The sequence below is a fragment of the Myxine glutinosa genome, unplaced genomic scaffold, assembly GCF_964187855.1.
Source record: "Myxine glutinosa unplaced genomic scaffold, kmMyxGlut1.1 SCAFFOLD_2161, whole genome shotgun sequence".
Classification (NCBI taxonomy): Eukaryota; Metazoa; Chordata; class Myxini; order Myxiniformes; family Myxinidae; genus Myxine; species Myxine glutinosa.
The window spans coordinates 38557-65000 of NW_027618256.1; the positions used below are offsets into that span (position 1 = coordinate 38557).

Below are 26444 nucleotides of genomic sequence, written 5' to 3' on the forward strand. Positions count from 1 at the left end.
TTTTCATCCTTCCATCCAAATTTTCCTCCTCCCTCTCCAATTTTCCTCTACCCTCAACAAATGTACTCATCCTCCACAATTTCACCCTCCTCCCTAATTATAATCCTTCTTCCCAATTTTCATCTTCCCAAATTTTCCTTCCCCTGCCTAATTTTTCTAATGCTGCACAATTTCACCCTCCTCCCCACCCCAATTTCATCCTCCTCCCTAATTATAATCCTCCTTGCCAATTTTCATCCTTCCATCCAAATTTTCCTCCTGCCCCCACCCCATTCCCCAATCTTTATCCTCCTTTCCAATTATCATCCATCTCCCCTATTTTAATCTTCGCCCTCAATTCTTCTCATCCTCAATTTCAACCGTTCTCCCCAATTATAATCCCACTCCACAGTTTTAATCCTCCCAACTCCCCCAATTTCACCATCTCAAATGTTCTCCTTCTCCCAAATTACCCCCTCCCAAATTACCCACCTCCCAAATTATCCTCCTCCAAAGCTTTCCATTTCCCCAATTTGCGTCCTTCTCCTCAATTCCTCTACTCTTTATTTTCTCCCCTATCCTCCCACTTTTCTCCCCAAGCCTCCCAAAGAAATGATTACATTCGCAATCTCAATTTTTTTTAACAATATACATCTCTCCCCCAGGTATGGAATATGTAGATGGTCCGTATAGATTGAAAATGAATAAATTAGATGGTTATCCTTAAATGTTAAATTTCATACCACCGAAAACATTTCACGTTTAACAGTGCAAGAGTTCTTGCTTTGTGTTCACTTTTAAAAGTTGATGTCAATCTTTAACAACAAAATCTTTTGTTTCACAGATTCTTCCTAAAATTTTTCCTGAAATGCAATCAGAACTGTTTGAAAAATGCCGGGAATCCACGAGACATGCGCCGATTCCAGGTGAGCTGACGGAGTAGACTATTCTGTTTTTGGCAATCCAGTTTTCTGTGTATTTTGTAATACCAGTCGCCATTCATGCCGCATATTCCTACTCCGAGTACCTTCAAACGTCACCGCAAATGACCCAATGCTTCCGCAATGTTCAGGAAAAATCTGTAGGTGGAGGGTTTCTACAAAGAGCGCCTGGTCTGTTCGTAATTAATCAATTCGCTAAAAACCAAGGAAACATCACAACCTGAATCAAGATTCCGAGGGCTCGAGTTCAATGATGCTCACGTGTGGGCTGAAATAAATTGTCTTTAGTTGTGTACGATCACAAGAGAGAGGAAACAAAGAGAAAGGACCGGAAGAGGATGTAAGATGACTTGTCTATTTGAAGTCTGTTTTTGCTTGGGTGCAGGACACAGGAGGGAAAACACGAGCAATGTTATCACTTTAAACATAAATGATTAAATAACAGTCGTTAGACGAATAAATGTGCCAGAAAAATACGGAAGTGGCTACTATGCCGGAGTCCACTGATTATGGCAATTAACCCGATATGCACTTCGGAGCATGTGGTTTGAATCAAAGGAGCTGCGGCGAGGCGCGTTATTTTCATGGCTGGTACAATTGAAAGTTATTGTGTGGGGTCGAAAAGAGCAACCTCGCAGTAAATGCAAACATACACGGGCACACCGTGGCGGAAGATTATCAAGGGGTTCTGTAATTGGTCTAATGTGTGCAATTAGGAATTGTGACTTGTGCCAAACAGGGAGCCTGCGAGGTCAGAGCAGGGTATGCAGGATAGCTCAGAAAGATTATTATTGATATCCCATCCAGAACCACCGCAGTACACACAAATCCGCAGCCACGATGGAGCATTATTCATCAAATTATAGAAAGATCTCACTATGACTTTGTTTGGCCTTATGGAGGTTTTTCGAAGACCCTCCAGGCAGTGGGAGGGTCACACCATAATGAGGGTAAGTGGTGATTTGTCCCGACTGATGATGAGGAATGGCTTCCTGCTTCTGCTTCGGTGACCTTGCTTGTCGGCCTCGGACCCCCTGCCTTCAAACGCCTCGACTTTTAACACCCAGGCCCCCGCAGATAAATAACCGCCTCCGCATCTCATATCAACAACCAGGTCCAGATGTTGCGGGATGGAAGAGTAGATGAACGATTTGCATCTATATGCAGAATGATCGGAGCAATTTTGCAAACAGGCATTACTTAGCCGAAGCCAGCACGGTCCGCAACTCATCTTCAGAAAAATATGAATACTTTTCAGGCTTAAGGCCTACACTCATGCACGGCGCCTTGCTTTATTATTAATCTGTCAAACACGAAGCGCATTTCTCAAGATTTGCGCGAAGGGTTTACACAATCTTTTCTTCATTTTATGAAGCTTGACTCACAATAACCGCAGTTATGTTTCTGCTCAGAAGTGAGGGGGGTTGGGGGCACAAGGTGATATTATGATGAATTTCAGCCGCGCACACGAGAATTAAGATGCAGGTGCAGCAGTGGAAAGACAATTTTATTCCTTAAAAAAAAATCCAACAACTGTCTTCCATCGCAGCCCATGCAAACTTTCTTGTGCTTTCATTTAGTTAAAATGCAAACGATTGGTCAATGTCAAACCGATGCAAAATAAATAAATAAATAAATAAACAAACAAAACAACGAAAAGGAAACCAGGAACAGGCATTGCATTCGGCCTTGGACCAATCACAGGCAAATGAAAATTATTGGCAAGGAAAATGCTCTCAATCTCGGGCATGTCAAACGCGGATAGGAATCCGGGTTAGCGAATGAGTCGTGATCAGAACCTGGGAACGGATGCAAATGGAACACACGATTGCTGTATTTGTTTGCAAAGATTACATGCGCGCGTACGCTTGCTGGGGTCTAACACATTATGTCAGGCATGCCTTGTCTGTTTCCACTCTGTCTAAGGCATTTGCCGCCCCCCTCACTTTCTCTTTTACATTTACCATTTATTTGCAAAACAAAAATCGACTGTCGCCTTTGTTTTTCCTTATTTTTTGTCCACTTTTAACTATAGGAAGTGCCTTATGACCATGCCGTCTGGATTTCTGATTCCCGCTCCTGTTGGAATTGCCATCGTGTCAGGGAATAAAGATCGGTAGAACCACTTAACCTACGAAAAGTGAAACCAAAGACAGGGATTCCTGCTCATGCATGACAAGAGCACCGAGCTCCTAAAACCTCCTGCAGACATTGTTAGCCACAAGGCCCACCCGTTATCTCTGCCACCGGTGTTTTTGATGGTTCGTTGTTCTTCCCGCGAATCTGTGAAACGCGTTAATCTACTTATCGGATTTGCATCCTGAAGCCACCCTTGTGCTATTGCCTGAATAGGACTAGTACACGATCTACCGTTTGTATCGAGGGATAACTAGACCTCGGCATGTGGGTCACTCTCTGCATCCAGCACAGAAACTTATGAAAACGCCCTAATAATACATGGCCACTTGCCCTTCGCGATACTCGCATTATGCAGGAGAACAGCAATTGAATGCAGGCCCGTTCATGAATTTGTATTTGCTCTGGAGAACTGCGGCCAAATTGAATATTTCAGCACCGCTACTTGGTCGAGGCTTCCAGCACTCTCGTACTTTCTCTTTTTCCTTAAGCAAACTTTCTCTCCTGCCGATGCTTGCATGCCCATGTAATGCAGCATATTCCACCTCATGCTGGCAAATTGGCAAAAGGCCCATTGCATATTAACCTTCACTCTACAGCGCCACGCCGCGGGTATATACCCTACTGCTCGTGAATTACCTTCTGATGACCGTCTGGTGGGCTAATAACCCCCCTTTCGTTATATATAAGGGAGCAAATCATTTTAAAGCTAACTCCTCTACCCCATTCTTGCTTTGAAAAAAGAGCAAAACAAAGACCTCTCTGCCCCGGTGGAGGGGTACATGCTCCATCAATGCAATGGGCCATGTGTGAGTGGGCAGCGGAGAGGCACATGCTCTTGACGGAGCGTTGTGAGCAATTGCGACGAGTCATAAACATGGCTAAGACTCACATCGTGGGCCAGGTCGTTGACCTACCCCAGGGCGTAGAAATTTCCGCTGAGCGACCACGGGAATCGAACCCACTCCCATGAGGGTAATGCAACAAGGCTTCACCCGCTCAAACCACCAAGCCACTCTTATGTGAGTAGGGATTAAAAAATGACTGTCTGCGCTCTTAAGGAAAAGCCAATTAATCGGAGGGTCCTCCTGGAAGGCTCTTCATTCGAACACAAAGCCACCTCTCCTTGCTTCTATTTGGAGGAGCTGGTGTACGTGTATAATCGCCCCTCATTATTCCCTACCAACCGTGTTGAAATGCAGATTTTCTTGGTGCCTTTAAAAAAAAACACACATCAAATACCACTTTAAGACGAAGGTCATTAATATCTTATTAACCTGCTTGTTGTTAAAAGCAAAAGTGCTTATTAAAATGTATTGACAGCTAACCGTTTAGCCGTGCCCTTTGTATTGGATTGAAGAGGGAGAGTGAGGATAGAAAAAAAAGAAGAGAAGTGTGGAGGGGAGAAGAAGGGGAGTTGGGGGTGCAGATGTAGGTGTGGGGTAGAGGAACAATATCTACTGCTATGCACTTTCTCCTTAATTTATTGACATGCATTGTAATTAATACACATGAAAAAGCAAGGAAGATGATATTTATCTGGAGAGATTATATACCGGGCCACTCTGGTGGAAAAAACTGGACAAAGCAGTGGATATGCGATCCGAGCGACAAAAGCAAATTGTGCTGGTGCTTCCGTAATATACTTAGGACTTGGAGGAGCTGTGCGTTTTCAGGAACACGCTGATGGCAAAACATGGTAATAATAAAATTATACGTGTACGGGAGCCTGTGGTTTCAATGAAGTTATTGTGCACAACGATGAGGTGGTGAAGCGCATTTGGTGGAGATACAATTATGTTGCAGGTTTATTGGTGACATCACAATGGCGTTCGGTATTGCAATAATAACACACGATGAAACCCTTTTGGCAGATGCCAGCTTACCCACTCGGTCGGGTACAAAATGATCGCTACCAAAAGTTCTTGCTTATTTATTTATTTCCTTACCTTTCTGCCGTCCTCCTCCTACAGGTGGTCATCTGCACAACAGTGAATGTTGATGGCCATGTCCTCGCCGTATCTGACAACATGTTTGTGCATAATAACTCAAAGCACGGGCGGCGGGCACGGCGAATTGACCCTTCAGAAGGTACGTCTTATCGTACGTCTTATCATCGTCTTATCTGGACAATGGGAGGAATGCTGTTTTTTTTTCTTCCTTTTCCCCTTCTCTCTCGCTTTGGAAGCGTTTATTTTGTCGTCATGCTCACGGCTGCTGTGTGCCCATTGCTGTATCGTGACCCAGCAGATTTTCCATTGACAGGCATGCACCGATTCCACTAAACCTCCACGTTCACAATATTGTTTTCCATTCGGCCATCGATTACTGGAGGACTCCTACCTTTGCAAAAAGGAAAAAATAAATTTGCTTTGGTTTTGTGAAGGTGCAAAAAGGTCTGGAATTTGAAGGTTGAAGTATGAGATTTTAGCAGCTGACATTTGTTCAACCTCGATAACATGACTGGCATGACAATTCATATTGGGTTGCTAAATGCTGGGAAAATGTCATGCTCTGAGGAGGTATCTGAGGTACACACTCTTCGCTGGGGATTTATTATACAGCAATGGGTTGCCCCCTCCATGGTGTTGTGGCGTGTTTCTCTGCCTAATGAAACCCCATGCCTTTCCCATTGCCGGCATTCACTGACCTGTCAATGTTCCTGTTTCTGTTTAACTTGCATTCTGGAAAATCCATTGGCTTGAAGAGCCTGGGAGATGAGAGTGTCGTCGATTTGCCAGTGTTTTCGGTTTCGAGATGTTTGTCGTGCCGATATCTGCAATTCCATTTTGTCGCTCGGGTTGTGAGCTGACATACGGATATCTTCTATCTTTTGATCATCTGAATTTACCGCCCATTGCCCATCACAATCTTTGAGGCGTTGGTGCAAAGAGTGGCTTCAAAATTGCCTCCGATTTCTGTGATTCCAGCTAGATGCATAATGAGCGCTAGTGCATCGCCCGATACCTCAAGCTGGCATCGCCAGGCACGATGAATCGCCCGATACCTCAAGCTGGCATCGCCAGGCACGATGAATCCATGCCAGGCCGATCAGACGAGATCGGTCCTAAAATATGTCGTGCCAATCCAGATGTGGAACCTATGATAACGATTGCATTCATCAATGTGATTTCAACAGAGCTGAAGAAGCAGGCAACAGGCCTCATTCTGCTTATATTACTTAATTCCTCCATCCAAAAGTCTTCCCCTGTCAGCAAGCAATAGCCCTAGGTGCTTCGGGACCGGATGGATTTTTTTTGGCAGAATGCTAATGTTAAATATGCCTCGACATTTGCTCGCTTCTTGCATTCATTTGCGCTGGCCACGATATAAAGCTCAGGCTAATGAAGGCCCAGGCTTGGAAATGGGCCTTCTGGTTAGCTCCACTAACCTTGCTTGCAATTTTCTCGCGCACATACTTGGAGCTTTGTTTTTTGCATATCAGGGTTAATGAAATGGATTTGTATGTGCAAACACGGTCGTGAGCTCCCATTGTCTTTTCCTCATCCAAAATGACGGTCACCAGTCTCCTTAAGCTTCATTCTGATGCTAATTTCCCACTCTCGCACAAAGCATTGTGGGACGTCTGGGCATCTGTTGTCACTTTGCATGAGAACAAACGACTTTATGAAATCCCCTTTCCTGGCACATCGCGATACGGGAAATAAAACCACAATTGTCTTTGTTTTTCTACCCCAATTTGCCAAATGACCGTCTTTAACGCCACACCATTGCTAGAGTACAGCTCCCCAAAACATTTAAATAAATAATGCGCCATATGCTGAGTCTCTGTTCCAGATTGGCTTTCTCAGATAAGCACCGGAATAAGCTACTGGGGTTCTTTTGGTCGACAGATGGCTTTTCGCATTCTGTATTGAAAGGAGATATTTTGTACAGAATGAGGAGGGGGCAAGAGGGGTGGGGGGCGGGGGGGGATGAAGAACACAATTCGTTCCACATTGTTCCTGATGCAAATGTTCTTCCATTTTGAAGAGAATATTTATTGTTAAAAAAACCCCCCAAAAACATGGATTATGTTGCTTTGTTTTCCTTTTTCTCAGTGAACACCAATTCCATTGACGAATTGATTGCCACACGTTTAAATACGGTATCAAGTAGTGGGCACTTCAAATCAAAGGCTGCCATATGCCAAGCTTGACATCTTCATGGTGTCACATAAATGTTGAAACGGTCAGGCCGCAGTTATCATGGTTGTTGATCTAGCATGTCAACTTAAAGCCTAGTCTAACTTTGTCAATGGCAGCTTCCTGAGGGAATGAAAAATCACATTCAAGGATCTCTCGAAAAAGCATCTTGCGCTGAGTGAACGCTTACGGATGTACATACTCAGGCCGGATTTCTGATGCGGTGGCAAGGCCACAGGGGAAAGTGTTTCGGCAGCCTTGTAGTGTATTAAGCCTCGCATGATCCATTAATCCCCAGCCATCCAAATGTCTAAAGTATTTATGTAAACTTTGAGACTAGCTGCTGATGGCATTAGCCTTCACAGGGCGGCGCTCTGCTATTTTGGACAATTGGTGCTCACTTCCTAAGGCGTTCGGCCGTCAGCAGAGGAACTGAGATAAGGAGGAAGTAGTTTAATTCGTATGTAGAAGTAGTTTCTCCTAAATTGTTTTGTTGACTACTAGCAGGGTTACCCAGCGTTGGCCAGTGCTGTTCTAATCGTGTTGGCATTTTAAAGCAATCAAATTTTGTTTTTATACCTCACCTCCCCCCCGCCCCCCCCCCCTCCACCGAAGGTGGCCGTAGGCATTATGTTTTTGGGTTGTCCATCCGTACGTGCGTCCGTCCGTCCGTCCGTCCATATGGGCTAAACCTCGTTTTTCTCAGCAAACATGTCTGATTGAGACCAAAAAAATTCAGGGTAGGAGCGACGACCATGTAGAATGTTTTTATGATAATTGTGATGTCATTGGTCACGTGGTAAGGCAGCCATTTTGCATTAAATGCAAATAATTAAAAATTATTTCTCGGAAACCGCTGAATGGAAAAATTTGAAACTTGGCACATTGTCAAGTACCTCCAGTGGGGAACAAAAACATAATAATGATGACATCATGGGTGAAATGGTATACCAGCCAAAAATGTTTTAATGGAATGCCTTATCCTATAAATCTGAAATTGCATGCACATGATCTATGACTCATTTGTATTGAAATATTAAATTTATGACATCATAGGTCACATGGTTTTACAGCCATATTGGATTGAAGGATAATATTAAATAATTATATCTCAGAAACTGCTACCTTATCAATGCGAAATTTTACTAATTTCATCTAACACCACTGCTGCATATCGTTTGAAAATAATGATGTTGTAGGTCACGTGGTTTGGCAGCCATCGTGGATAGAAAAACGAACCTTATCCGATCAACACGAAACTTCACAAACATGATCATCTACCCAAACATGTGCAGAGTGTACATTTTTGACGTCATATGTCACGTGGTTTGGCAGCGATATTAGCTTGTAAGCCAATATATTTAAAAAATCCCTTCTCTGAAACCGCTTCACCGATTGATGTGAAACCTGTCCTGTCTGGTAAAAATGTTACTTGAGAACAGCTGAAGGGATTTAAATCAAACCTGTTATTTTTAGGACATTAAACTAGGGCATCTACCCATTCTCATGGGCAGGGACTCCAACACATGGAGACATATTGGCAACGCAGTCAAACTGCTGTAGTTTTCCTATTTTTGTGGGGGGGGGGGGGGGGGGGGAGGCAGGGGGGGTAAAACACCTCCCTACACCCACTAAAGAATGGGGGTGGAGATAATTTAATATTACCTTTCACATACTGAAAATACAAAGGCTTAGTTAGGTACTTTAGAGCGATTAAAAAATATATTCAAAAAAATCTAACTTTTATTTTCAATTTTTTTTTTTTGGCCTAAAACACTTCCTCGCACTCACTGAAGAACCTCTGAAGGTTTGACGGAGATCCGTTCAGCCATCTCTGAGAAAATTGGTGACACATAGGCAGACAGACAAACATTTTTCTTATAGTATAGATTATATTTAACATTTCAAGTGAGTCGTATTAAAAGTAACATAAAACCTACCACTGCCTGGTCACTTTAGAAGGACTTCTACCATGGTTGGGTTGAGCCACCATTTGTCATAATCAAACACAAGATGTGATCGGAGGTACCGTAAAGTGGGGTGACTTTGAATGCCGGGATGACTTTGAACACATGTTACAAGGTTCATTCGGATGATTTTTTGCAGAAATGTGTTGTAGTTGTAGAAACGTTTTTGTTAAACTCCTAAACAGTTCAAAGTCACTCTTAAACTAGGGTAAGACTTTGAATATCCTCACTTGGTAGGTGTTCAAACCCGGTGAATCGGTAGGTGTTCAAACACGCCCCCAGCACGAGGTGACTTTGAATGCCTGAATATCAAAATAATTAACCATCAACCCCAAATCTGATGATCACCATATTGGGGTGTTGGAAAAGTCACATCCTGGAGGGAATTTAAAGCCAGTAATAACACACATTTATTTTGCTTAAGTTCTTCAAAATTGTTTTTAAAAAGTTCAAAAGTGTTCAATTTCACCCCACTTTACGGTACATTTTTCAAGCTGCTGGAATATTACTCAATCAAACAGATTTTGGCAACATGTGGAAGGAGCTATCAATGTAAACTTCACTTTATCAATGTAAAGCATATAAACATCAAACTTTAACTTCTGTAGTCATTTGGTTAATTACTAATGCTGAATATATTGCGTGTGTGTATTAAAGAAATATATATATATATGTATATATATATATATATATATATATATATATATATATATATATATATATATATATATATATATATATATATATATATATATATATATATATATATATATATATATACATTATACACACAACAAGAGGATGATGCGCACAAAAATAAGCTGAAAAGCAACAATGTAATAGGTGAAATGGCTGAAACGGCATCAAATTTGAAAGAGTCATTCAATCATAGGTGAGCCATAGGTTATAGGAAGCCCAGCACTTGTGGGAGCTCACAGCACTTTGTGAAGCCTTGCTTTGTGGCATCTTGGCTGCCAGCATGACCCGGCAATGCCTTTTACACAAATGGCAGGGCTGAGATCATGTGAACTCTGGACTGGTTCCAGAACCCGAGTGGGGAGGATCGATTAGCAGGCGTGAGCATTGCTCTGCGATGAATTCATGTGCAACTCTTGGGCCCGAGTTACATCTCCCACCCTTATGCGCTATTTCCCTCTCTCTCCTCTCTCTCACCCTAATAGCAGCCACACCATGCATCAAGGCAATCAGCCCGAGTGAAGGATGGACTACAGGTGGTGCTACAGTTATCATCATTGGAGACAACTTCTTCGATGGGCTGCAGGTCGTCTTTGGCACCATGCTGGTGTGGAGTGAGGTAGGTGCTTTCTGTCCTTATTTTTCATTCAAAGTCATCCATTTTAGTAAACAGCTGCCTTCTTGTTGCATACTGTTGTGTGGTGGCTGCCAAGAATTGTGCACACTATTGCCATGGAGACGTCATGATGTAGGGTCCATCAATTACATGTATTCTTGTTGGAAACATTGTTGTAAGAATTCAAATTTTTCTCCCTGTGGAAATGAATCAACATTCCAAGTGCAGTTTCCAAATTCCCAATGCATACACTTCCATTTGGAATAGTTCCCAATTTTGTTGCTCAAACCTTTTAAAACCATGGCTAGTCAAAAGTATTTTACTGTTTTGCTACAATTTGTTTTGGAAAATTGGATTTAAGTCCAAAATATTCCACTGCAATTATCAAACCACTTGATACTAAATCACGTTGGCCTGTTGTGCTTTGCATTCCCATCCGAGCATTTGCATCATGACGGTGTGTGACAGTGTTGATTTGTCCATCGTCTCTTATTGTCCATGTGACTCATGTCAGCAAAGACTAATGTCTCCTTGTGTCCATGCATTGCCTGGTTTCTATGGACAACCCTCTCCATGAGCAGTAGGTACCATATAAAATGATATTTTCCCAAACAGAGGGAACATTTTTGTGGAAGAGGTTTTAGAATAAGCTCCGATTAATATATACAAACATTCTCAAACTTCTCCCTTATCCTTGAAAATATCCTCTACAGGAAGCTTGAGGACATTGCAGTTCTCCTTAAAAACCCATGCTTCAAAATTCCTCAAGTTTTTTTCCTTTTTTTAACGTACCACATGTGGAGAGAAAGGGAGCTGACGATTAGTGCAATACGACAATGTAAAATAAAGCATCGCGCCATCTTTGAGAGCACATGCCATTTATATGGAAAATAAAAAAGCACGGTAATACGTCAACACGGTATGAAACAAAACGAAGCTGGGGCACAGTAAATAAATGGTAATACACCGACAGCTTTGAAGATAACACGAGCGGAGTGCGAGAAAAAGAAATGTGATGCCTTGCGAAATTGAATTGAGTAAAAGATAAGTTAGAAGGAAGGCAAAGTTGCATGAAAAAAGATAGGCTGGGAAGCGCAGCAACACGGGCGGAGAGACATATGGTTTTAATTTCCCTGTGAAAGGCCCTTTTCAGGCCTGCCTGTAAACTGATCCACAAAAGGAGTGGAAGGTTCTGCTACGCAGCTTGCTTGCCACACAGCATCACATCTGAAACATCACCTCCATCACGGCACAATGCCTGCATCACATTTGCCTCCTTACAACACCCCTAATGATCTTTTTCCAAACATGTATGTAAACAAAAGTTTCAATTGTTGTTTTCTTATCGGTGATTGTCCAGTACCGGGCATGGAATAATTATATTGCCGTGTTTGGCCGCCATCAATCACGATGTGTTATTGTGGTATTTGGTGCCGGGCAATTTGGAACGTGGTTTTAAATGTTTCTGAATGCTTCTGGAGAAAGTGATTCCTCTTGCCAAATGGATGTCTTCCAGCTCCACTACTTCCCAAACATTGCCGGTGACAAATGTATCAGCTGTACAAATATTGTATCAACTACGTTTTCCATGTAATTTTGCCACGGACATTCAGTTTACAAATTCAGTTTGCTGGTTGCATCATGACTAAGGTGCACCTAAGCTGATGATTTGGTGTCCTGGTATTTATGATTTGGCTGGAGATAGCAGCACTGGATGGCCGTTATAGGATATTTGGCATCATAGGACAAGTAGGTGTTAGGAGATGGAACAACTGGTGCTTAACATGCCCTTCAAAGTGAATGGCAGGCACATTGGTGCAACTTCCAGCCTATGAAGCACAGGTACGATTAGGGAATCAAATCCAGACTAAACGACTCTAAGGCAAGTGTGGTACTTCTGAGCTATCCCGTTTGCCCCTAGAATTCCATTTATATTCTCTGTGGATGTAGTTTTGGGAGGCATTGATGGTCTACTGTCTCCTGGATATCAGCTGTGTGAAACATTTGCTCTTCCTAAAGAGTAAGAAAGAGAGGATGTGGCACAGAGGGACGTAATGCTAGGCCTCTGTTGCTGACGCTGTTGTCTCCCTTGACAGCTCATCACGCCGCACGCCATCCGGGTCCAAACGCCGCCTCGCCACATCCCCGGTGTTGTTGAAGTCACCCTCTCGTACAAGTCCAAGCAGTTCTGCAAAGGAGCTCCAGGTCGCTTCGTGTATACTGGTGAGAATCACGCAGTGCTTGCTGGGCCTCGGCGTCTTGAGATCGAAGCAGCTTCCTGGAGCTGCTCTAAATTGGACGATAGATCTTAACTATCTTGCGAAATGCTTGTATTTCAAGACTAGATATTTTTCTTTTGCTTCTTTTTTTCCCCTCAGATTCCTCATACGAACAAGTGTTGTTTCCTGTGCTAAATGCAGTAGGATGAGATTTATAGTTGCCGACAGGGTTGTACAGGTTAAGTGTAGGGAGATGAGATAGATTTCCATATTTTTCCTCCAAAAATTACTCACTGACAATTTATTTTTTTGTTGCCTGTACAAATTTCTAAATTTTCCCTCAATTTCAACTTCTTCATCCTCTTTCATATGCAGCACAAAGCTGCTGGGGAGTATAATTGGCTGAGGGTGCGGCTGTGCTGCTGATGCATTGGCCTCTGTAGGTTAGGGCAATAATTTGGAATTTGTGCATGGGTCCGGGGATAGTTCGCCTACTCTTCGCGAAAGTCACCATGGGATCTTTAACTTCCACTAACTATGACTGGAAGATTGGACGCCCAGTTTAACGTCCATCCGAGGGATGACAGACATTGATGAATCACGCGGGCTGTAAAACACCCATATAGCAGGATTCAAACAAAGGCTAGACATCTTAAAAGAGAGTGTGCGTATCTCAGCCATCCTGCCAGCGCCTACTTCAAATGATTAGCTAATCCACTGATGTCATGCATGTCTCACACATGGAATTGTCCTGCTGAAAATCTGTCCTGCTCTTTATCTACTTTATTGTCTCGTCCTCTTGTGAGATCCAATATGAAAGAAATTTGTAACAAAGCAAATTAAAAAAACCTTAATTTAGTTTTTAAAAATCTTTTATAAATGCAAATAAAAATCGAGGCTCATGGAGGAGCTAATCTACAGAGGGCAGATGGTTCACAGAGCGACAGGATCAAAGGGGAACATAGAGACAAACACATCACACATGAATGAATGAGTGGCAGATGGGTAGAAGGGGGAGGGGAAGGACATGGGATCAGCGAGAGTAGAAGAGAGCAGTGATGAGTATAGTATGGAAGAATGCACGAGGTGATGATGAACAGCACTCCTGAAGGACTGGAGAGATGGTTAAAAAAGTATGATATCGTGGTATGACGTAGCTTTTAATGGAAGGAAACATTAACTATATACAGACTTGGCATTTAATATGGAATCTTTTTTTTGTGGGGGTGAACTTACTTTTCAAGATGACTTAGAACCAAAAGTTCATTGGAATTATGTTGAAATTATTCTAGATTTTGTTAATGTGACCTTTAAAAGAAACAAAACCCACATTTGACATTTCAAAGCAAATAAATTGATCCTTGAAAGTGATGTAAACTGACATCGAACTCAATTCATGGACAGTACTGTGTTAAACTTCTGTACGTTTTCCAGAAATATCTCTTTATTTTGCACATTAGCCAAATTATTTTTCAACAAAAACAAAAGTTAAATTACGACTGGGATTACGGACAGTAAAATTACAGTTCAGTACTTCGTGTAACCCCCACGAGCATTCAGGAGAGCACGTACACGTCGAGGCATGCTGTTCACGAGACTTGCCAAGGTTTGGACAGGAATCGCTTGCCATGCAGTGACAATAGCCTGCTGCAATTCACGCACAGAGGTGGGCTGCTGGTCCAAGTTGTCGATTTGACGCGTTAATTCTGCCCACAAGTTCTCTATCGGATTCATATCCGGGGACATGGCAGGCCACTCCATATGCTCTACACCACGGTCAGCAAGAAAATGTTGGATCATGCGAGCATTATGAGGCCATGCATTGTCATCTTGGAAGACAAAGTTTCCTCGAAAGGCTGCACGAGCAAATGGAAGCAATGTTTCTTCCAGAATGACCCTGTACTTGAACTGGTTCAGGTTTCCATTCAGAACAACCAGGTCAGTTTTGCCCCCTGCATGAAAAGCAGCCCAAACGGTCACCCCAACACCTCCAGCTTGGACTCTTGGCACTATACAATCTTCGTTGTGGGCTTCATGCACTTGTCTGTGCACTCGGACGCGGCCATCCTGATGATAGACCAGAAATCTAGACTCGTCACTGAAGGTCACGTGATTTCAGTGTCCTGGCTGCCATTGACGGTGCTCTCTGGCCCACTGCAATCGGCGCTGGCTGTGTTGTCTGGTCAGGCGTGGCTTTCTCAGGGGACGCCTGGCACGATAGCCTGCTTGAACCAGTCGTTGGTTGACTAGCCTTCTGGATACAGGCACATTTGTCAGTTGCTGCCACTCAGCCCTAAGCCGATTAGCTGACTTGGTACGGCCATTGCAGACTAACCGGTGCAGCTGGCGATCATCTCTCCTTGTGGCTCTGCGTGGACGTCCTGGCCTCGGTATTGGAGTAGGGACACCCCTCTGAGCATTTCGTTTCAGGATCTTTGACACCTGACCTTGAGTGATGCCATACTGCCAAGCAATGGCACGCTGTTTCATGCCAGGATTTCATAAAGCCACCACTCCATGACAAACAGCATTGTCCAGTTGACGGACCATCTCCAGAGGAAGCGGCAATAACTTTTGTAGACGTGCAGCAGTTTTTTTCCACTAATACAGAATGCAACAACCCTTATATACACGATTGTGAAGCCAATCGTCAAATGTACCTGTCCTTACATTTTGTCACGCCACCTGTGATATAATCCTATTATTGACTTCTTGCTGCGAAAGACAATCAGTGACATGGTTCTTTCAACAAAGACATCAACAAAGGGTAAAAGAAACTCACCAGATTGATATAGTGAGTTCAGAAAGTAAACCCAAGTCAAGAAAAAAAAAATATTCCATATTAAATGCCAAGTCTGTATATATATATATACACATATATATACATATACATATACATATCTATACATATATATGTATGTATGTATGTATATATATATTTGTATGTATGTATGTATATGTATGTATATATATATATATATTTGTATGTATGTATGTATACATATTTATATATATATATATATATATATATATATATATATATATATATATATATATATATATATATATATATATATATATATATATATATATTAGTCAAAAATCATTCTATTCCTCGTTAATTTAAAGAAGGATAACATTTCTGGATATGTGTGGAATGTACAAAGCAGATCTGGCCAATCACTCGAGGATGTAGTTGGTGGATGAAGATGAGGCTGTAGTGAGCACATCAGGATCTACTTTGTTCAGTCTACACAAAGCTGGATGTCGTATCTTATATTTTATTTTTACATTTTATTCACGCTGGGTAGTGAACGTCTAGTGACGTCACCCTGACGTATCTACGACGGAGTTCGAAACGGAGCTTATGCTCAATGAACCCTTGACGTGTCTTCGCTCCGTGCATGGGCACGGCACGTCAGCACCAACGGCACACTCTGTAAGTGCACACTCCAAACAAAGCCATCAGCCCGGAGTGGAGTTCCCGGCACGGCTCGCACATGGAAATGAAAGCGTAATTGTACAACAGCGAACACGAGTGAAGTCCTTATGATTAGCTCACCTTAGATAATGATGCACATTAACCCCTAACCGGAGCTTGCACAGCCACGTGTCCTTTTCTTGCTAACAATGCGCTCTTGAGCTGACCTGGCCATGAATGAATTCTTAGCTCCGCGCTCGGGATTAAAGAAGCGTCACTTCTACTTGATGAAAACATCCCCGGTGTACCGAGCCCCACTCAATCAAATTCTTTATCAATGCTTAGCCGCCGATAATCTCGACACAACGCCTGCGGAGAATCTCGGCCTGACCAGTAATTCTTACGAGGGCCTTTCAAGATGTTCAAGGAACGAGACGCGCACAATGGTCCAAGAAATGCCATTTTTTTTTCTTTTTAAATAAATCGTTTACATCTGTTGGACAATTGTTTCTCGTTCTGAGAACATTTACAACACGTCTTGTGCACCTGAATCCCTCTGATTGATGTCAATACAAGTGGGACTTTTATATTTCATTTGATCATTCAAAATATATCATAATATAAGGCAATATACCAATACTCCCACCTGCCTCCCTCTGCTTGAAATGTGATTGTGAATGTACACACCTTGAACCAGACTGATGAAATGTTTTGATTATTATCGTTTTTATGAGTCATCTCTTTTCAACACTCACCTTATCGAGCAGAACCAGATTTTTGTTTAAGGAGGACTCAGTAAATTAATGAGTATGGTTCATTTTTACCCTCGCCAGAGGAGAGGGTATTGCATTTGAGTCCGTTTGTTTGTTTGTTTGTTTGTTTGTCTGTTTCTTTGTCTGTTTGTCCGCACAGAAAAAATATGATTTTCTCTGCAACCGTTGGTCCGATTGACAGGAAATTTTCACCATCGGTGCAACTCCACCTGTTTAATTTTTAATGACAATTATGACGTCATAGATCACGTGGTTCGGCCGCCATCTTGGAAAAACCGAAAAACATTTGCACCTCCATATCTCCGAAAGCGCTGAATAGAAAAAAACGAGACATGGCTCATTGTAAAGAACTCTCCATGGGGAATAAAATATGTTAATGATGATGTCATAGGTGCCTCTATTATGATGTCATAATTCGACAAGTACAAACTTCATCCGATCAAGATGAAATTTCTTGAGCATAATCTGGGAATAAATTAGTTTAGAAAAAAACAATGATGACGTCATCGGTCACGTGGTTCGGACGCCATATTTGTTTTAACACAAAAGCCTTAAAACCACTGAAAATACATCCTGGCGAGGGTTTGAAATATCTGATTCCTCTTTTTCTTGTTCTTAAAATGTCATGTATTGAACTAGGGAAGCCTTGTGCTTGGCTTAACGGTTAAGGTGGCCCGCTTAAGATCTCAGGGTCCTGAGTTCAAGCCCCTGTCAGGCTGTTGAATTAACACCAGGTGGGTTGCCTCAGCCTGTCATCCCTCTGAGGTCGGCAAAATGAGTACCTGCTTACCGGATGAATGAGCCATTCGAGTATCGTGTGTCGGAGTGGGAAACCATCCAGGATTGTACCCAATAGCCAAGAAACTGCTTCGGCAGCCATATGCATTTGAAGATGCAAAAAGGAGTGGTCTTCATCATCATCAAACTAGGACTGTGATTTGTGTTGACAAAATAATTGAAATATATTCCATGCGGAAAGAAGTCGATGGTTAAACCAGCAGGTAGATTTGGCAGGCACGCATCGTACTTTCCAGTTAATGACATGCTCTCATTCCCAGAAAACTGGCATCTCTTGCGTCCAAATCCTAGTATTTATTGTAGTCCTCTAAATCGTAACTGTAGGCTTTCCCAAACAGTTTGGAATGGGGGGGGGGGGGGGGGGAGTGAAAGGGGAGGAGGAGGGCAGGGATGGAGATGGAGAGATTGTCAACGAGGGAAAGGAGGCGAAGGGGTAGAGCGTTCGAGGGAATTTCCTGCTATTTCCAGTGGCAGGCAGACAAACACACGCTTGTTCGTTGAAATGTGCCATCTGACCCCGCGGTGTGGTTGGGTAAACACGCTTGGCTTGGCAGCCCGGGCTGTACTTTACCGTTGTAAGGCGAATCCGCAACATGCACCATGTCTTCATGAACCGGTATCGTTTGTGAGCGACATGGACAGATGGAGTATATACACTGTATAATTATATATACACTGTATAATATATATATATATATATATAAATATAAATATAAATATAAATATAAATATAAATATAAAAATAAAAATATATACCGTATATGTATGTACAGTTATTCTCATCAGCCTATTAGTCTCTCACCTCACATTTTGGGTGTATGAGTGGACTCACCATGTATGTGTGTTGTGTGTGTATATAGCTTATGAAGGCTGACTAATGCTGTGGTTAGCATTGTTGCAGCTTCCATCTGCTTTATGCATTGGACAGTTCTTTTTAAAAAAATGAATGGAACGTAAGCCAGGAATGCACATTTAATGTTAGGCTCCTTCATCCCTACTGAAACACAGTATATGTTGTTTTATATAATCACCTTCCTGCCTCCATGGCTCTCTCTGTTAAGAGGCGACCTTCTTTTTAAACAATACACGTAAAAAAAAAAAAACAACAACCCCAAACATTCTAACAAAACTAAGCACATCCATCTCAGTGCAAACTAGTACACATGCACCTTGGTCCTAAGGATAAGATTCATCATGGTCATATAAACATGGTTAATGATATAGGAGACCAGCCCGGAAGTGAGATGGCTGCTTGCAGGACTTGCAATCAACCATCTTACTTCAGGATTGGTCTCCTACGTATATGTACCAGTCCTGATATTAACTCAACCAGTCCTGATATCAATTCTGCTCTCTCTTATGCAAAGATTCAGCCCATCTCGTCTTCGGTTATCGTACCCATCCTCCCGCCCATGGTATTCTGAATCCTATGGTGAGGCAGTTGCTCTGAAGCAACTTGCCTTCTTTTCCCTGGAAAGCAATCCCAACTGAAGTCAATCTCAGATCATTCCACAAAGCCCACAACAAGTATGTGTCCACTCTCAGGAGAGCCAGAAAACACCATCTGTCCAATTTCAAGAATGAACCTTCAAACTTGTCTCCCTCCTCTAAAACCTGGTGGTGCCTTGCTAAGTCTGTCTCTGATGTATGTTCCCCTTCCATCGCATCCCTCTCTTCAAATGGCACCACAGCTGTCTCTGCTCATGAGAAGGCAGAATGCCTCAATTCTGCATTTGCTTCCAAATCTTGTTTCACCAACTTCTCGCTCTCTGTATCCACCCTACCCAGTTGTGCCCAACTGCTCCGGGATTTTGTGTCTTTTGCACCTGAGAAGGTGCAGAAGCTTCTTTAAACCCTCGACTATGATTCTGCAATTGGACCAGTCGGCATCAGCTCACGTGTCCTGAAAACCTGCTCTGCTGCTCTTGCACATCCTCTTTCTGCTCTTTTCACCCTGTCATTAGCCCTAGGTCATCTTCCATCTGTGTGGATATCAGACACAATCACTGCATCACATAAAAGGTGCAAAAACTGATCCCCTTAACGAGAGATCTATTAGCTTACTTCCATACATCGGCAAGGTCATGGAATCCATCATCTCAGTTCTCATCTCAGTTGATATGAAATTATTTTTCTCGAACAACCTCATATCAGATCACCAATGTGGTTTCAGACCAGGTCACTCCACCTGGGATATGCTGCTTCTACTCACCTAACAATGAATGGAAGGCCTCACTGTCAAACACGAGTTCAGAGCCATCTCTCTGGACATATTTCATGTTTTTGATACAATCTGACATCCTGCCTTGCTCTCCAAACTCTCTGCCTATGGCATCCAAGGCCAACTCCACACATGACTTACTGACTTCCTCTGCTCTCGTAGCCAACATGTGGCTCTCAACGGAATCCTTTCATTTCCCCTCCCTGCCAAGGCTGGAGTGCCGGAAGGCAGTGATCTGGGCCCAGTCATATTCCTGATTTTCATCATCGATCTCCCTGACTCTCTAGAACATCCTCTTTATCTCTTTGCTGATGACTCCACCCTCTGCCATGACATCCCTTATCCTTCAGATAGGCATTCTCAGCCTCTTCCACATCTTTCGACCTTCGCAAAATCACAAGCTGGTCAACCACTTGGACAAATCTCACACTATCAGTTCAGACAGTCTTTCAATCCTGACAAATCGAATACTCTCACTCTCTTTCCCTATGAAATGGCAAATATACCTTCTTAACAATCCTCTTGAGGAAGTTCAGTCACTTAAACTCCTCAATGTCATTAACAGCCATGATCCTTCTTGGGCCAAACACATTTCAAAGTTGGCCTCAAAAGCCAGTCTAGACACTAGGCATCGTCTGTCATACAGAGGCCTTCCTTGGCACACCTGAACTCTTATCCACCTTGTATATACAGTATATATATATATATATATACATACCTAGGCATACATATATATATATATATATATATATATATAAATATATATATGTATATGATATATACATACCTATGCATACATATATATATATGTATATGATATATACATACCTATGCATACACATATATATATATATATATATAGATATATATATATATATATATATATGTATGTATGTATGTATGTATATATATATATATATATATATATATATATATATATATATATATATATATACACACTGTATATACACTACCTATAGAAAGTCCTTTTAAAATTTCAAAATATAAAAATATCCCCTTTTAAAAATTTTCACCTTTTGTTGCCCTATAGCCTGGAATTAAAATGTATTAAATCAGACTTTTTCCACCTTTATTTACACATAGTAACCCACAACTTCCAAGTGAAAAACAAATTCAACAAATTTCAGAAAATTAATTAAAAATGCAAAACGAGAATATCTTGGGTGGATAAGTGTCCACCCTCCTTACAAATGCAATTGTGAATTATCTCAGGTATAACCAATCACCTTCAAAATCACACATCAAGTTAATTGGTCTCCACCTGTGTTAAATTGTAGTGATTCTGAATATTTCAGAATAAAATCAGATGTTGCTGTCGGTTTCCTCTGCTGGGTAGAGCATTTCACAGCAAGGACTTAACCATGAGCGCCAAGGAGCTTTCAGAAGATCTCTGTGATAAAGTTGTGGAAAAGTACAGATCAGGGGATGGGTATGAAAATATGTCAAAGGCTTTGAATATCCCTTGGAGCATAGTCAAGATAAGACTAACATTAAGAAGTGGAAGACGTATAGTACCACCAAGACCCTGCCTATATCGGGCTGTCCCTCCGAACTGCGTGACTAAGCAAGGAGGAGACTGATCAGAGAGGCCACCAAGAGGCCAATGGCAACTTTGAAAGAGCTACAGGCCTTTATGGCAAAGACTGGTCACTATGTGCATGTGACAGCAATATCTCAAGCACTCCACAAGTCTGACCTGTATGGTTGGGTGGCAAGAAGGAAGCCATTACTCAAAAAAGCCCACCTGGAGTCCCATTTGAGGTGTGCAAAAAACCAGTCCGGAGATTCTGAAGCCATGTGGCAAAAAGTTTTGTGGTCTGAGGAAACCAAGATGGAACTTTTTGGGCTAAATGCAAAACGTTATGTTTGGAACAAATCCAACACAGCACATCACCCAACGAACACCATCCCTACTGTGAAGCATGGTGGTGGCAGCATCATGTTATGGGGATTTTTCTCATCAGCAGGGACTGGCACACTTGTCAGGATAGAAGGGAAAATGGATGGAACAAAATACACAAAAGTCCTAGAGGAAAACCTGCTGCCCTCTGCAAGAAAGGTGAAATTGGGATGGAAGTTCAACTTTCAGCATGACAACGACCCGAAGAACACAGCCAAAGCTACACTGGAGTGGCTAAGGAACAAAAAGATAAATGTCCTTGAGTGTCCAGTCAGAGCCCCGACCTAAATCCGTTTATGTGAAAGGAGATGACCTGAATCGAATTGAAAATCTGTGGCATAACTTGAAGATTGCAGTCCATCATCGCTCTGCACGTAACTTGACTGAGCTTGAACAGTTTTGTACAGAAGAATGGGTAAATATTGCTCAATCAAAATGTGCAAAGTTGGTAGAGACCTATCCCAACAGACTCACACCTCTAATTGCTGTCAAAGGTGCTTCCACCAAGTATTAACTCAGGGGGGTGGACACTTATCCAACCAAGATATTCTAATGTTGTATTTTTAACTAATTTTCGGAAATTTGTTGAATGTGTTTTTCACTTGGAAGTTGTGGGTTATGATGTTTAAATCCAGGTGGAAAAAGTCTGATTTAATGCTATTTAATTCCAGGCTATATGGCAACAAAGGATGAAAATTTTGAAAGGTGGTGTAGACTTTCAGTGAAAAGGCACTATATATGTATGTGTATGAACAGTCGTGGCCAAAAATATTGGCAACTTTGCACTTTTTTCAAATAACTCACAATTTTCTCGAACAATAAGTTGAAATTGACAAAAGCATTTGGTCTCCACAATTCTTTATTTCACTGTTAATATTACAGAACTATTGTTTTTGATTCAAAACTTAATATATCCTTTTAGAACAGAAAATAAAAAGATTTGGCATTGAAAAAATTATTGACACCCTCGAATTAATATTTGGTAGCACAGCTTTTGGACAAAATTACTGCAGTCAATCGCTTCCTATAGCCATGAATGAGCTTCCTACACCTCTCTACTGGCAGATTAACCCACTCTTTTTGTGCAAACTGCTCCAGTTCTCCCAGATTTCAAGGGTGCCTTCTCCCAAATGCTGTTTTTAGATCTCCCCACAGGTGTTCAATGAGATTTAGATCTGGACTCATTGCTGGCCACTTCTGAACAGTCCAGCGTTTTGTTCTGAACCATTCCTGGGTGCTTTATGAAGTATGTTTGGGGTCATTGTTCCGCTGCAATACCCATGACCTTCGATGGAGACCCAGCTTTCTGACACTGGGTTGACATTGCACTCCAAAATGCCTTGGTAATCTCCTGATTTCATGATGCCATCCACACATTCAAGGTACTCAGTGCCAGAGGCAGAACAGCACCCCAAAACATCACTAAACCTCCTCCATGTTTAACTGTAGGGAAGGTGTTCTTTTCGTTGAAGGCTTCATTTTGGTTTATGTAAACATAGAGATGATGTGCTTGAGCAAAAAGCTCTCATTTGATCTCATCTGTCCACAGGACATTCTCCCAGAATGATTTTGGCTTGTTCAGCAGTGGGGTCCTCCTGGGTCTCCTACAATAGAACTCCCTTTCCTTGAGTTGGTGACAGATGGTGCAAGTTGAAACTGTCATACCTTGTGTATGAAGGTCAGCTTGAATCTGTTTGGCAGTTCATTGAGGTGCTTTCTCCACCAATCGAACAATCATTCGCTGCAATCTTCGATCAAGTTTTCTCTTGCTCCACGTCCAGGGAGGTTGGCTACTGTGCCATGGGCCTTAAACTTCCTGATAGCGTTGCGTACGGTCGACACAGGAACATCAAGGTCTCTGGAGATGGACTTGTAGCCTTGAGATTGTCCATGCTTTGCTTGGCTACAATCTTCTGTCTGACCTCCTCAGACAATTCCCAGGTTTTCTTTCTTTTCTCCATGGTCATTCTGTACACACAATGACACAAAACAGCAGAGTGACTCCTTTTCTCTATTCAAACTGGTTGAATGAATGATTTTTATATTGCTGGCACCTGCAACTCACCACGGGTGAGTTAAATTCCAAAGTAATCTACTCAATACAATTATGATTTTGAGTATCCACCCATATAAAAGTGCTCTCTCTCCACATGTAAACAAATACAGGGGTTTGACATTTGTAGTTTCGCTGCTTCAGTAATATCTCGATACAATTGTTATTTTGAGTTTCCACCTGAACGACACTGATTTTTCTCCAATCTAAAGTGGGTAGGATATCTCACTATAATTCACCAAATGTCCGTCCGTCCGTTCGAAAGTACCACAAAAACGGCTGAACTGATCGCAACTATATTTTGGGTGGGTATTCCTGGGACCCCTGGGAATAAAATAGGCTATATTGTTTTTCCAGGTTTTCCAATTTTCCAATTTTCCAGTTTTTCCAAACACGATTGAATAATATTTACCGATATGAACAGTGATGTGGCTTTTGTTGAAAGTCGACGTGCCAGGAGAGAGTAGATCGACTCCTGACGAACTCTTCCTATAGAAACGTGCGGCTCCGAAGTAACACGGCAATGTGTGCAAAGCGACTGAGAAACAGGTGTAGCGGCCGCTTCCATGGTACAGATTCGGCGCGCACTCTTCACACATAAACGTGTGACTGAGAAAGACGTGTAGCGGCCGCTTCCGTTTTGCAGAATTCAATCTTTTTTCAAAATGGATGCCATGTACTGTTTAGATTTTGATGATTTGCGTGTGATATGATTCAACGGATTTTTATTTTTTATTTTTTTTGGATACATAATTGAGGCTCATGAATGAGCTAACATTTATCACACAAACAAATCAAACAGACAAACATCCAAAGTATATAAAAAGGGGAGCGGTAGACAAGATGGGGAGAGAAGGGGAAGCACATAAACACAACATTTGTGAGGGACATCGGGAATGTGTGGGAGGGAGAGGGCTTGGGGGGAGGCGGCGTGCGAAAGGGGGGGGGGGGTGGGAGAAGTATAAACACAAGGACACCAAGGACTTCCAGGAAAGAAGTTGGTATTTCAAAAAAGAGGATTTGGGGTGAAATTAGCAGGGGTAGAAAAGATCAAGGTTTTGGATGGGGGAAGATAAGAGATGGTGGTGAACAGCTGTTTTAAAGACCTGGAGGGAGGAGTGGGATTGAAGAGAGTGAGGGAGTTTGTTCCAGAGGTGAGAGAAAAGAGGAATGAAGGAGTGAAGGTGAGCAGAGAGTCTTGATTTTGGCAGTTTAACCATAAGAGGGTTGCAGGCAGATCTTGTGCGACCTGGAGGAATATTTGGGGGTCAGAGCCCAGAGAGAGCTGTGGGGGCAAGGCCAGAGAGGAGTCGGTAGAAGACGGAAAGACCACCAACCTTCCTGCGGTGAGTGAGCGAAAGGCCCTTAGAGTTAGCTTCATCTAGTATTTAGCGCCGTATGTGCTCAATGTCATACACTGTATCAGGATGAGCGGTACGTGTTGAGGGGAAACCATGTGCATTCGGAACTGTGATCAGAGGTGGTGCACGTTGATCTTGCACAGGCCGATTGCAGGCGATGCAATGCAGTTGGGTGAGGAGCTGCTCTCTAAAGCCAGCTGCATCATTCGCTTCAATCTGAGGCATTTTCTGCAACTGTTTCATCATGGTCTTCCATCGTTCTTCCAGGGGTTCCAGTTCCATGTGGTCCAGCTCATCGATGTCTTGCTCAACCTGTTCCTTATCCGCTTTCTTGTTCTCAATCCCTTTCATTTGGGCCTCCCAATTGAAGCCCCACCCGTAGGGCGGGTACCTTTGCTAGTTTTATAAATTTCTCAATACAATTATGATTTTGAGTTTCTACCCACACAAAGCTGCTCTCTCTTCACATCTAAACACATTCACGAGTTCAGCATTAGCAGTTTTTTGCCATTTACTACATGTGGAAGCTTTTCCTGGTTCGGTAATATCTCAATAAAATTTGGGTTTTTGCGTTTGCACCCGTACATTGCCGATCTTTCTCCACATGTAAACATATTCACGTCTTTGGAATACAATTGAGATGCAGTACGTTTTTTACCCAAGTTAATCACGAACTGACTGTCCATGCCTGTGAGATTATTGGCTTCCATGTGTGCGTAGCATGGGTACCTTGCTAGTCTATATTATAATAGCCGTAGATGATTCTGTCTGTCTGTTGGGTGTCTGTCCGGGGTGTGGCTTACTCGGTTTGCAGAGTAGCTCCACCCATAGCTCCACCCATTCTGAGAGTGGCTTCATATAATTATAAACAAATATCCACCATTTTATTAACTCGCATAGCTTTGAGGCCTGTTTTGTAGGCCCATGGTGTCTTGCTCTCTCTCCCAGTTTTATTTCAAATCAAATTCGATATATCATTTCATTTTTCACAGTCGCTAACATAGTTTTAGACTCGGTTGAAAAAAAACGGGAAGAAAATCCGATGAAAGTTGCCGTTTATAGAACGAAATGAATTCTCAAACGCCTGTAACTTCAAGGCCATTGAGTCTCTCTCACGCCTTTATCTCCAATCTAACTCACCATATGATTTCATTTTTATCGATGGTTTCAGACTCGGTGTCAGCAATAATTGAGAAC

The 26444-nt window shown here is 42.2% G+C and overlaps 1 protein-coding gene across 1 annotated transcript; it reads left to right on the forward strand.

The window, feature by feature from the left end:
* Positions 1-822: 822 nt before the first annotated feature.
* LOC137420967 (transcription factor COE1) lies at positions 823-13265 on the forward strand. Its single transcript, XM_078769347.1, has 6 exons — positions 823-905; positions 5030-5147; positions 10350-10483; positions 12577-12703; positions 12859-12899; positions 13143-13265. The coding sequence occupies exons 1-6, from the start codon at positions 891-893 to the stop codon at positions 13263-13265; spliced, it is 558 nt and encodes a 185-aa protein (XP_078625473.1). The 5' UTR covers positions 823-890.
* Positions 13266-26444: the final 13179 nt, after the last annotated feature.